This window comes from Orcinus orca, chromosome 4 (assembly GCF_937001465.1).
Source record: "Orcinus orca chromosome 4, mOrcOrc1.1, whole genome shotgun sequence".
Taxonomy (NCBI): domain Eukaryota; kingdom Metazoa; phylum Chordata; class Mammalia; order Artiodactyla; family Delphinidae; genus Orcinus; species Orcinus orca.
The window spans coordinates 19,559,982-19,573,096 of NC_064562.1; the positions used below are offsets into that span (position 1 = coordinate 19,559,982).

Genomic DNA, 13,115 nt, shown 5'->3' on the forward strand with positions numbered 1-13,115 from the left:
ATCACACCTTCCCCCCAGCTCCCCCTCTCTCTACTCACTGCCCAACCGGACCTCACATCAGGGTTTACCTTTTATACACAGGGACTTACCTCTTGTCTATTCAACATTAATTACTGGTATAACCAGATGTGCTGCTTTGGTTTTAGGCTATAGAAACCCTTCTGATTTCACTTTAAGGCTTTTTTTTAAATTAATTTTTTATTTTTGGCTGCATTGGGTCTTTGTTGCTGCGCGCGGGCTGTTCTCTAGTTGCGTCGAGCAGAGGCTGCTCTTCGTTGCGGTGTGCGGGCTTCTCACTGCGGTGGCTTCTCTTGCGGGGCACAGGCTCTAGGTGCTCGGGCTTCAGTAGCTGTGGCACGTAGGCTCAGTAGTTGTGGCTCGCGGGCTCAGTAGTTATGGCTCACGGGCTCTAGAGCGCAGGCTCAGTAGTTGTAATGCATGGGCTTAGTTGCTCCGCGGCATGTGGGATCTTCCCCTACCAAGGATCAAACCGGTGTCCCCTGCATTGGCAGGCGGATTCTTAACCACTGCGCCACCAGGGAAGTCCAAGCCTTTTTTTTGTTCCTTTTTCACAAAAAGGACAAAAAGATTTTTAGTGTTTGGCATCTCAACTGTAAGGACAGGAGGTGTGGGTGAGATATAAGTCTGACGATTTTGACTCTATAGCCAAAGAGACAAAGAAGGAGTTAACTCTATTCCTAGAACAGTCTTTCATGCCAGTAGGCAAGTTTGTCTTCCCTTCAGCAAAGATTAACTCATGGCCAGAAGTGGGCAAAATAAATAGTTGAAGAGATTTATTGTCTCTTTTTCCTGCCCTGAAAAGTTAAAACTGTCTTCATCCACAGAGGGCAGTGTCGTCCTCGCTGAAGTCAGCTAACACAAATGAGCTCCTTCAATAAACTCTTATCTGTCTTGCTTGTTCTTTGAATCATAGCACAAGTTCTGAGTCATTTAACAGATCAGCTGAATAAACCCATATGTGTATTCAGTCTAAGACATGAACAATAAAGTGATCTGGGGGTGACCTGGACCTTTTTTTTCCTTTGGGCTCTCATTAGAAAATACAAATCTGGCCTGTAATACTAATATGAATCTGCAGCCTCAACATTTCTGCGTTTGCTGGCAGGACTAGCTCCATATATACCAACTCCTCAAGTTCTCACCCAGGTTCTTTGTCAATTCTTTTTCCCCTTGGAATACTCTAATTAGTGCTCAACTAATAGATGTTCAACCAACAATCTGGAGTGTCTTACATTCTTTCTTTTGTCTTATCAGCTTAGTATTTCCATTCAGGACATTTTATCTCTGTGCAAAGACAGGAGTAGAAGCTGACGAGTGGATCAAGATATTACGCTGGAAGTTGGTGAGTTATTCATGTCTCTGGATACCTAGCACTCAGAAATCACATGTTGATGATTTCAAACATATTTCTATTGAAAGAGTCAGACAACCCCCGAGAACGGACGGGAGGTCTACTTGCAGACTTATGGAAGAGTCTGTTCATTCTTCTGGGATGTGGAAGGGATGGAGAAAGGAGTAAAAGAAAAAGAACGAAAATGCACTGGGGTCTCAGCCCCAGAGCCTAGCCTCGCACCCTGGTGTCTATCAGGCTTCCTTTAAGTGTGTGGGCTGGCCCAAGTTTGCCTGGAGGAGGACATGTGGGACCAGAGGCCAGACAGAGGAAAGCAGACATATTTCTATAGTAGAAAATCCTTTTATTTTGTCAGAGAAGGAGGCTTGCCAGAGAGACTTAGCTTAATGTCCAGTGTAAGCGTTACTTTGTGCCAGTCAAGGACCAAAGGTGTGTTAATTTATCTGCTTTCTATGTACCTCCCAGGAGGAAGACAAAGGGCTTACAAGAATTTACTAGTGTCATGCATTTTTTGTGTTAGTTTTGCAAGTTAGTGAGTTGTTAGCCAAGAACTTGTCCTTAAAGCTTTCTCAAATTTCCTATAAATACCATCTTGAAACACTTCATGTTTTCAACTACAATTATTCCTAATTTTTTAAATGAAATTAGCTGATATATACAATCTTATTGAATATTCCTTTCCAAATATTGGGATTTTTGCTTTTGGTTATCTTTTCAGTTTGAGATCCAAAGCAATATACTACTCATTCTGAGACAGTTCCAATGTATTTGATATTCAATGGGGAAATACTCTGCCATATGAAGCTTTTGCTCAAATACAAATCATTTTTTATTTCTTCTATTTTGTAACTATGCAAGTGACACAATCATTATAGAAAATTTAAAGTAAAAATATATCAAATGCACATCCTTTCAGACTTCTCCCTCTGCAAATAAATATTAGAAACAAAATTTCATCATTCTGCAGTGTTCTTTACTTGCTAACTCCACTTAACAATATATCATGAACATTTTTCCAAATCAATAAAGTTAGATCTATATCTTCATTTTGATTCGTTGAATAGTATTGCATTTTATGGATTACTAAAAGTATTAGGCCAGTTCCCAATTTGTGCATGTTTTAGCAACCACTTTACAGTATAGTCTCCTGAGAAAAATACAGAAAACCAGAATAAAACTTGGGGAGGAGGGGACATGATAATTAATTTGTAGTTGCACGGTTTTCTTACTAGTCAGCATTTCTTATTTAATATTTGTTAAAAGCCAAAGTTTGTTATCTTAAAGTTGCTCAATAATAAATACACGTGGGTGTGCTTTCTTGCAGTCTCAAATAAGAAAACAGCTTGATCAAGGGGAAGGCACAATCCGATCTCGGTCATTCATCTTTAAATAGACAGACCTTCCTCGATGAGGGATGCCCTGACCCAGGAGCAGGGTGGAATGTTCCTGATGTTGTGATCCACAGCAGGTTTCAGATGAAAGCTAAGGATTTTTCTGTAGAAACAAATCAAAAGCAGATGCGGATTTGGACCTCTCAGAAGACACCACATTTGCTGACTCACAGAAGACTGCTGCCCTTCAAGATCCTGCCATGTCCCTAAGAATACCGAAGGCTCCTTGTTCTGATGGAGACGGATGAACCACTGCTACCAGGTGTGCTCGATCTTAGAACACGTGATGGGAGATGGTTTTTGTTTTCCCTCATTGTTGTCCCCAAGCTGGTTGACATTAGTTACCCAAAGTCCCACTCTGCACCAGGGTCAACTCATCTGACTTCCAAGTTGTGCTATTATCCAGGAAGGAAACAGCTATATATGTAGCCCGAGGTTTAGACTACTTTTCAGAAAGTGTATTGGGATAGTAAATGTCCAAGATTGGGGCAGAGGAGCAGTGTTGTTTTTACTTTCTTTCCCCTTTATACAAAAAACAATTTCCAAAACTAAAATGGAAAATGTTTGTAGTATTTATTTTCTCTTTGTAAAAGGCTCAGATATCTACCGGGTCCTTTCTTCCCCTCTAATGATAAACCTGTGAGAACTAAATCTCCTATGGGCTATTGGGTAAGATGATAAGGATAATGGAAGGTACAATCTTAAAAAAGCATCTCTTTTAGTCATTTTGGGGGAAATGCTTTAAAGAGTGAGAAAACATAAATTGAGGAAGAATGATAAAGTAGTAACTTGTAGTTTAATAATAATTATCACGATAATTATTATAACAATAGAGCACTTGTAAGCACTAAGTTATCTTCATCCAACACTTCTCAAACAGACTGAAAGAAACTTTCAAAGTAGAGTGTGTTATAACAATCCCTTCCCCAGAGTGAGAGGGAGGTATTTGCCCAAGAGAAGAAAGATGTACCTTGCACTGCACGGAGCACCCTACACCTTATTCAAGAGGAACTTCTTTTGTCTATTGAGGGAGTAACACTAAATCCACATGCAAAGGGTAATGCTGTGTTTGTTACACAGCATTTTCAAGCCAGAACAAGGGGATTGAAATAGGGGGATGAGATACTGGCATCCAGAGCTCCTAAATAGATTTTAACCCCTTCTATTATCTTTATTAATACTGCTTTTTTAGACTGAAGTTTGAAAGGAGACAAAAGTGGAGGAAGAGCCCAAAAAAAAAGGTTGTGGAGCAAAGCTATGATATGACGCTGCTCTTGCAGTCCAAAGGGCTACCTTGTTGAATACGTTTCTTGTTATTTAAACATCTAGGACTCAGAAATTACATTAAATTTTTGTATGTTTCAACAAGGTTTTTAATGTATTTTGTAATGTTTGTATCATACGGAATATAGCAAATGTCAAGTTAAAATGTATTGTGTTGGGCTTCCCTGGTGGCGCAGTGGTTGAGAGTCCGCCTGCCGATGCAGGGGACACGGGTTCGTGCCCCAGTCCGGGAAGATCCCACATGCCATGGAGTGGCTGGGCCCGTGAGCCATGGCCGCTGGGCCTGCGCGTCCGGAGCCTGTGCTCCGCAGCGGGAGAGGCCACAGCAGTGAGAGCCCCGCGTACCGCAAAAAAAAAAAAAAAAAAAAGTATTGTGTCAAGTTTGCAAAGTAAGGAGTTAGACATAAATCTTCACTGAAACGTACAGTTTTGTTTTCTTAGATCCAAGGGTGTTGTGTAGGTAACATTGTTTTCATTTTTTGTAAAATATGTCATGTTTATTTACATTCTTTGGTTATGTTTATTAAAAACAGCATGATTTTGCTGTGCCTGTAATATTTTGCTACTAAAGTGTTTTTAATAACTGTAATTTAAAAGAAATATAACCAATTAATATCATAAATAGCAATGAAGAGTCCACTTTGGTTAGACTATGAGCTACAAAGGATTGAAAGATTCAGAGCTGAAGAAATAGTCCCCGTCCTCAAGGAGTTTTCAGTTGAATATGGAAAAGATAAGAAATACATCCATGACGACGTACAGAAGTAAATACGATAAATACTTCACGTGAGGCACACAAAGCTGTATGATGGAGTGGGCTTCAGCTGAGATAAAGCCATTGTTTGGAGGGTTTTGACATGAAAAGGGCGATCTAACATACACCATGCAATTAGTACTACCCCAGATGCTTTACCTGCTCTCTTTACCTGTCTCAGCCCTGAAAAGTGATCATGATTTCACCCCGAGGGATCTCAGGGAAGGGCCCTAGGACGAGGGAGGATGATTCGTGCCAAATCGGAGTGGGGCTGTTTGGGAGAATAGCTGTCTGTGTCAAGCTCTGTCGCTAACAGTATGTGCTCATCATAAAGTACCTCAAGACACAGCCGAAGGATTAGCAGTTATTCTCAGAATCCCCCCAACCCCGGGAAAATCTCGCCCTGCAGAAGCACTGCTGCCTCTGGACCAGGAGCGCGCCCCGCTCAACGGTAAGATGGCTGTTACTGCCTCGGAGGGAAACCCGTCCCTATTCCTGGGCCACTGGACAGGAGGACACTCAGCAAGCCACAGGCCTCTCTCTCCAGCCCAAGGCACTCGGGAGACTGGGCTCTTTGGTCCTTCCCTCTCACTCACGCTCGGGGTGCAGGTCAGGGAGTTACACTGAGTCCCTGTTTCAGGCAGAGAGCAAGAGAATTCTTACAGGATGAATATAAACTCTACTTCCCTCCTCTACTGCTACTTCAGGTCAACTGCAGCAAACTTGTAGTTTTGCCAAAGTCTTCCCAGCCACGTTGAGCCTACACTCTGCTCACCACGATTCAGGCTGTCTGGGCATGACGTCGAGCAGAGCTTCTTAAATTATCTGTGGAAAAGGGCCAGATTTATTTTCTTTTAAAATTTATTTTCTATCACAGACTGGGAATTTGTAAAATCCAGTAAGTTATTAGAACACTGAAGTAAAAATACAACTATCACAATCCCAGTTTTTAAATCAAAGTCAATAGACATAGTATGTCTGCTGTTTTTTAAACCCTTAACCCTCAACTTCTGTAACTTATTTTATACTAACAAACAGAACAGCCCAGTCTGTGGACATTTCAAGTAGGTCTGGCTAGTGGACAGCCACGTAAAATAAAGCAAGAGCCTTCTTGAGAAAGAATTCATCCTGATGCTGCTATGAAGGTATTTCATAGATGTGCTTAATAACATCTACAATCCCCTGAATTTATATAAAAGAGGTTATGCTCCATAACATGGGTGGGGCTCATTCAAGCAGTTGAAAGGCCTCAAGAGCAAAACTGGGGTTTCCATGGGGAAGAAATGCTCCCTGTAGACTGCAGCCTCAGCTCCTGCCCGAGATTTTCCAGGCTTCTGGCCTGCCCTGCAGATTTTGGGGCTTGCCAATTTCCAAAATCAGGTAACCAGTCCCTTGAATTAAGTCTAATTCATGTATATATCCTACTGGTTGTTTTTTGGTGAACCCCAAGTGATACAACTTTCTTTCCCAAATACCTCATCACCATTTTATTATAAATTTTGTTGTTTGCTGAAATATTTTATTTAGTTAATTTTATCACTTTTGGATAGTTAACAATTCAGTAAGTAAAGTTTACAGTGAAAAGGGTCACTCCTGGGAACCCTGTCCCCCAATTACCTAGTTCCACTCCACGGAGGCTACCCATGTTACCACATTCTGTGCATCTTCAGAGATACCTATCATATACAAGCAAATATGAATATACATCTACATTTTTTCTTCCTATACATAAGTTGTAACATAGCACACAGTTTCACACCATGCTTTTTCTTCTGAACATTATGTTTTGGAGATCATTCCATCTCAGTACCCAAAGTCGTCTTTGTTCTTTTTTCCATTGGGCAAATGTAGAAATTTCTTTAACCAACCCTCTATGATTAGGGTGAACATATAATCTATCTAAAGTGGGACCCTTCAGAGTTGAAAGGAGCACTAATAATTACACCGAGAACAGCAGGTATAAAATGGCATTGTTACAAAAAAAAAAAAACAGGTCACCTCATCTATGATGGATACTTGTTTCCAATCCTTTAATGTTACTAAATTGCAATGACTATAAGTATGTACTTTTCACACATCCATATGCATCAGTAACATGAATATCTAGAAGTGGAATTGTGGGCTTTTGTGTCAATTTGACTCAACATGGGGTGCCCAAATTAAATATTTTGTCTCTGTGGGTTCTCTTTCTCTGGAGAATCCTAATACATTGGGTAAAAGGTTATGTGCACTTGAGTTTGGCAGAGATTGCCAAGTTGTCCTATTTAGAAGGATATAACAATTCACACTTCCATCAGTAGGGCATAAAGAATGTCTGTGCTAATTTTTTTTTTTTTTTTGCAGTACGCGGGCCTCTCACTGTTGTGGCGCACAGGCTCCGGACGCACAGGCTTAGCAGCCATGGCTCACGGGCCCAGCCGCTCCGCGGCATGTGGGATCTTCCCAGACCGGGGCGCGAACCAGTGTCCCCTGCATCGGCAGGCGGACTCTCAACCACTGCGCCACCAGGGAAGCCCTGTGCTGATTTTTTAATAAATCTTTCCCAATTGACTTATGATGTCATCTTCACAATGTTTTAACTCCTCATATGTATGTACTAAAGTCTGTTTCTGGGTTGTTCTGTTCTACTGATCTGTCTAGTTGTGCACCTGATGTAGTTTTACACTATCCTTTAAAAATAATCTATTTTTATATTACCTTTTCAAAAATTCCTTAGAAAGTTTCAACTTATTTTTCTGGATGAACTAAAGAATAATTTAACTATTATACCCCTTAAAATAGAAATTTTAATAGTAGCAGTGTTCACCATGCAAAGGTTAAATATCTCCATTTATTAGTTCTCTTTCCTGTGGTGGGTATGAATGTATGTAGGTATACATATAAAATTACCAGTAATTACAATTTTGGTCACCTCATTTATAAAAGACTTTCTTGCTTCATGCATCACTGCATTGGCAAAAACTTCCTGGACACTATTAAATAATAATCTGGATACTGGGAATTCTAGATTTTAATGGATGTGTCTAATGCTTCATTAGGTTATAACAATTAACTATTTATAGCATGCTGCAGGTAAAACATATCTCCTGCCTCTATTTCTTTGTAAAGGCTGTTGTTCTTGCCCAATTTAAATGCCCCATTCTGTGTTTTCTATAGCATCCTGTGCACAGCTTCATCACAGCACTTCCTATACCTGTTCCGTTTACTAAGCTGTACATTCTTTAAAGATAGGTACCACAATTTAGTCTCATATTTGTAGAGGATGGGAGAAGAGAGGGAAGGAGGGAGGAAGAAAGGAAGGCAAGAAGGAGGAGGCAGGCACAGTGCCTGGCTGATCTTACTGCACAAATTGAGAGACTGCATTCATACACATGTCATGTAAAATGCACTCCTGGAGCACAGAAATATGATGTACACTGTGCTCCTTAGAATTCTGCAATGTGGTAGCACTAGTGAATGGCGCTCAGTAGGTGCTCAATGCCAGGTACCAGTGACAAACTCTGATTGTCAAAGATCCTAGGAGGAAATTAACAACCTTGAATGGACTGCATTCCTGAAAATGAAAAGCACATGCTAGAACTGTGATACCAATTTCAGAGATTAAATTAGGCTCATGGATGAGGTTTATTTTCCAACTCACAGTTTATGTTAGGTAAAACGGTCTCCAAACCAGATGTGAAACAGTCACTTATTCGTGTGGCTGAAAGAGTGAATTAAGTTAATTATAGTCTTTAAACGTTTGAAAACAGTCTGCGGGAAAAAAACCTACATAGTGCTCAAACTGTACTTCTAAAAATACTATTTTATTTATACTCATGTATGAAAAAAAAGGGCTATACTACCATGTTTACATACATACCAATATTGGAAACAATTCAATAATGAATCACATCTAAATTTTATAAAGAATACACAAACATTAAAAAACACTGATTGGTTACAGAAAGCAGAGTGGAAGAAAAGAACATTAGCTATCATTTTCATTTCCATTAAAGAGCAGCACCCTCTGAGAAGAATCAAATCAGTTAGTAATACTCACCTATACTGCAAAATAATATATACAAAGGAAAGTTAGTGATTGTACTGATTCTATTACTTTTACTAAGCCATTTTATCTTCCTCTCAATGCAAATAAAATAATATGAAGAAAAATATGTCCTCACTATTCACAATAAAAAGAGTCTGCTTCATTCTGCAGGCCTGGCATATTGTACAATAGGGAGCACTTCATGGCTCAAGTGGATCAAAGTATCATTTTGATTCTGAGCCACCGAATAGAATCTCATGCATATTTGGTGACTGGACTAACTCCATAGGAGCTGTGATAGATTGAACCATTTCTGTGGAATCCCCAGATCTCACAAATAAGAAAAGGCCCTACACAAGAAAAGATAAGAATCAATCTGTCCGTAAATTCTATCTATAGGCTCTTTCTCTAGTGTAAGGTGGAAAAAGGGGCCCTTTCTTGAGTACATGGATACAAGTGTTGTTGTGGTCTAAAGATTGCTGGATTGATACTGTCTGATATAATGAAGATAAGGTATACACAGAAACCACTGCCAGATTAAGAAACTTCCACAACTTGTCTCAATTCTTCAAATAATGGAGCAAGTTCCTTTTCTAGGCTGACAATTAGTCCTAAAACAAAGGGATTAAGAAAATTTGAACATTAGAAAAATGTTTATCAAAATGTATAATACTAAAAAAGTGAGACATAGTTCATTCTCCATTACTAAAACATACTTAAAACAAAATATTGTAATTCTAAATAAAGTAATCAAAAACCCATATTCATTATGAAGTTTATTTTTATCATCTATTAACATAAATAAATGAAAATATTTATATGTATTAGAAGATGTAAAATGAATTACATATGTGCTATAATTTTGTTAGTTTTGAAAGGAAAACTTTAATTTATACCTTATTATTTCAAAATCTGCACTGATTCAGGAATAATACACATGATTTTTACTAAAAAAAGGTATACTTTTTTCCTGAGCCAATTTTAATGAACTTTATCAAGATAGGTAGATAGCAAAGGAATAATCAAATATTTATTATATAAATTCAATAAAGCTAAGATATAAATGGGTATTTCAAATGAAAACAATAATTTTAAAGATGCTTGGTAGGAGTACAAAACATACACTGAAAGAAACAAACTAGTCTAGAAATTAGCTTCTCCTTAGTTTACCAGCGTAGAAGGCTATATATATCTTAAATACTGCTTGTTTTATGCTCAAATAAAGATCTTCCTCTGTCTCACAGAGCATTAAAAGCATCTGGGATTCTCAAGGAAATGTTCTAAGTATCAATACTAAAATACAGTTCTGCACATTATCATAATTTATAACAACTGATGATTTTATCACATGACTGATTTATCAGAACTGAGGTTTAATATACTTAAAATATTGACACCACTACCATCCTATACAATTTATAAAGTGTTTTCACATATGATATTTTATAGCTTCAAAACATTTAGAAATGGAAGAGACCCAATAGATCATCAAATCTAAACCCCTCATTTTAAAGATGAGGAATCTAAATACAGGCTTCAGTGACATAGCTGGAAACAAAGCGGGCTCAAAGAGCTTGGAAAGAGAAAAAACAGAAAAGGAATGCATAACAGTTCTAACAGTGGTGAAAGCTGAAGGAGACAGGCCTTAAAAAAATTCCACTTTAACCAAAAGAGGAAAAAAAATACAATTCAACTGAATACTGTCATTATTTTACATGAAAATAGACAGTGAAGGCTACTGGATACAATGAGATCTTACTATCCTCTTTAGAAAGTACAGCTTCCCAGTGTTCGTCCTCAAATTCTTCCACCCTAAAGAAGAATGAGTATATTCATCCTAGTCACACTCTTTAAATTCTCAATCACATTCATCTTGCCCACTACTGTTCAACATTTTATAGATTGTTCTATATGGAACTGAACTCATCCTTGATCGTTTTTACGTGTTCTGTTTGGTTATCTTCTCTACTCTTCTTTGTTTTCTTAAACTGTTGTAACGTGAGCAAGATATAGCATTCAAGAGGTGAAGATAACATTTAATTTTCCTTTCTATCTTAAACGATCACTTACCTATACATTGTCTCATTTGAACTAAAAAATAAGCGCACAAGATCGAGAAAGCAGACATTAGCTCCATTACACAGATATGAAAAACACAGTTCAGAGAAGTTACACTTCCAGAGATCAAGGAACAGACGGTAGACTGGGCCATGAATTTAGGTTTTCTTACTCTAAATCTGCTATTCCTATCATATTAGACTGCTCAGATATGGTATTATAAAGAATTAAAAGCCGTATTAAAACACACCTGTATTAGCATTGCTGCTGGCTATGAAACTCACCACCAAAGGTAAACGATTGAATTGAACCACCTAAAAAGAAAACAAGATCTAAATAATATGTTACATAGTGAAAAGGTAGTGTAATTCAGATGAAATATCTTAATCTTCCAAAAAACTTTAAATGGTCAATGTGTAAGATACTAGCCTAACATCATGGTATTACATCATGAAAACATGCAACAGTGAAAATAAGTATTTCCATAAAACAGGCATACTGATTATCTCCTAGAGACATTAATACCACTTAGCCTGGAAAGTTTTAAGGTGGGGCTGTGTCTTCTTCATCTTTTTTTATCTTCTAAAGCCCTGCAGAGTGTCAATTACATAATAGGGGCTCAATAAATATTTGATAAGCAAATAGGTCAAAGCAGTATTTCTCAGTCATTCAAGTGGTTATAACTTAATGATCTTCTGCCTCCTCTGAACCACTATAATTTAAATTAATTTAAATTTAAATTAACTTTGAATCAACTATCTTTTTAAAAAATTTAGCTTCAACCTAACCCTTACTGGCTAAATTAAAGGTCAGATGGGCTGGTTATCTCTTGCCTAAAAGACATTAAAATATATAACTTTTAAAATAAAAAATGTCACTTATGTAGCATCAGTAGTACATGACATACTCTGGGAAACATTGTTCTAAAGTAGAAGTGATTAATTTATTCTAAAGAAGAAAATCCAGCTGGAGGTCAAGAGATATGTAGCAACTAATTTCTTTCCCACAAATAATAACCTCACTTATTTTATATATTTCAAACCAAATGAAGGAATTAGTAGTGATAACAAATTTAAATAACTTATCATTTGACTTTCAAGGAAAATTCTGTATCTGTCACCACCACAATTAAAAAAGTGTGGGGCTTCCCTGGTGGCGCAGTGGTTGAGAGTCCGCCTGCCGATGCAGGGGACACAGGTTCAGGCCCTGGTCTGGGAAGATCCCACATGCCGCGGAGCAACTGGGCCCGTGGGCCACAACTACTGAGCCTGCGCGTCTGGAGCTTGTGCTCTGCAACGGGAGAGGTCTCAACAGTGAGAGGCCCGCGCACCGCCATGAAGAGTGGCCCCTGCTCGCCGCAACTAGAGAAAGCCCACGTGCAGAAACGAGGACCCAACACAGCCAAAAATAAATAAATAAATAAATAATTAAAAAAAAAAAAAGTGTGTCATTTGAGAAATCACAGTTGTTAAATAAGCTAAGGGCACCATCTACTGGAGGTAATAGTGACCTGACTTACCCTTTTTAGGATAACATATACTTTGCTACTAAATCTTTTAATCTAATTTTCTATATTAATTAATTCCTGAAATGTGAAAAAAATTACTACAGTTTAACATAACCAATTTGAAGGTTAAGATTTTATAATTCCATCCCCTTCGAAACTAAAATTTAGAATTATAAAACAAACTACTTTATACAGAAGACATAATAATAGTTGAAATCATCAGCAAACCATTTGATAATTATGAACTTACCTGGTAGGTGTTATAGTAACAGATGATACTTTTATTTTTTGAAAGTCCAAGTTTGCTCCCTTGGTCTGTCGCAAGGGCAAAAGTAGACAAGAAACCAGGTCTCAAAGCATGCTCTGGAGCGTTATCATTGGCCACTGGAAATATAAATGATTTAAGTAAAAATTATGCAGGAAATATGGTAGGGAAAAGATCTAGAGCACTTTTTTTTAAACATAAACCTGTCAAAAATGGAGCACAATGGTTATACTTCACAATACTGAAAATCATATTACTAACTGGGTCTCATCAATTTAGGTGGGAAAAACCACTCAGCCAGAAGTTAAGTGATCATAACTAAGGGAAGAAATGCTGGTTCTCATAATTTTTTAAAATTTTCAAATGAATACTAATTGTTTCCATTTTCTTAATATCTAACTTAAAACACAGATTATGATTATCAGTACAATTAATAAATTGAATGTTTTGGTTAACT

At 37.8% G+C, this 13,115-nt stretch overlaps 2 protein-coding genes across 9 annotated transcripts in view; one reads left to right on the plus strand and one right to left on the minus strand.

Moving 5' to 3' along the window:
- Positions 1–10,930, plus strand: part of DAPP1 (dual adaptor of phosphotyrosine and 3-phosphoinositides 1) — a 66,433-nt gene extending 55,503 nt beyond the window's left edge. For both annotated transcript variants that reach the window (XM_049709192.1, XM_004263558.4), the window contains 2 exons: positions 1,276–1,363; positions 2,697–10,930. In XM_049709192.1, coding sequence (XP_049565149.1) covers positions 1,276–1,363; positions 2,697–2,765 — 157 coding nt within the window. In that variant the 3' untranslated portion in view covers positions 2,766–10,930. The remainder of the gene's footprint in view (positions 1–1,275; positions 1,364–2,696) is intronic.
- Positions 1–13,115, minus strand: part of LAMTOR3 (late endosomal/lysosomal adaptor, MAPK and MTOR activator 3) — an 83,028-nt gene that overhangs the window by 63,039 nt on the left and 6,874 nt on the right. For 3 of the 7 annotated variants that reach the window (XM_049709194.1, XM_033401891.2, XM_033401884.2), the window contains 3 exons: positions 12,644–12,777; positions 11,137–11,200; positions 8,442–8,501 (listed from right to left, as the gene is read on the minus strand). In XM_049709194.1, the coding sequence (XP_049565151.1) occupies positions 8,442–8,501; positions 11,137–11,200; positions 12,644–12,777 (258 nt within the window). Of the gene's footprint in view, positions 1–2,177; positions 2,867–8,441; positions 8,502–8,583; positions 9,440–10,587; positions 10,641–11,136; positions 11,201–12,643; positions 12,778–13,115 lie in introns of those variants that run through there. The other 4 variants (XM_033401903.2, XM_033401908.2, XM_033401915.2 and 1 more) reach the window with 4 other exon arrangements.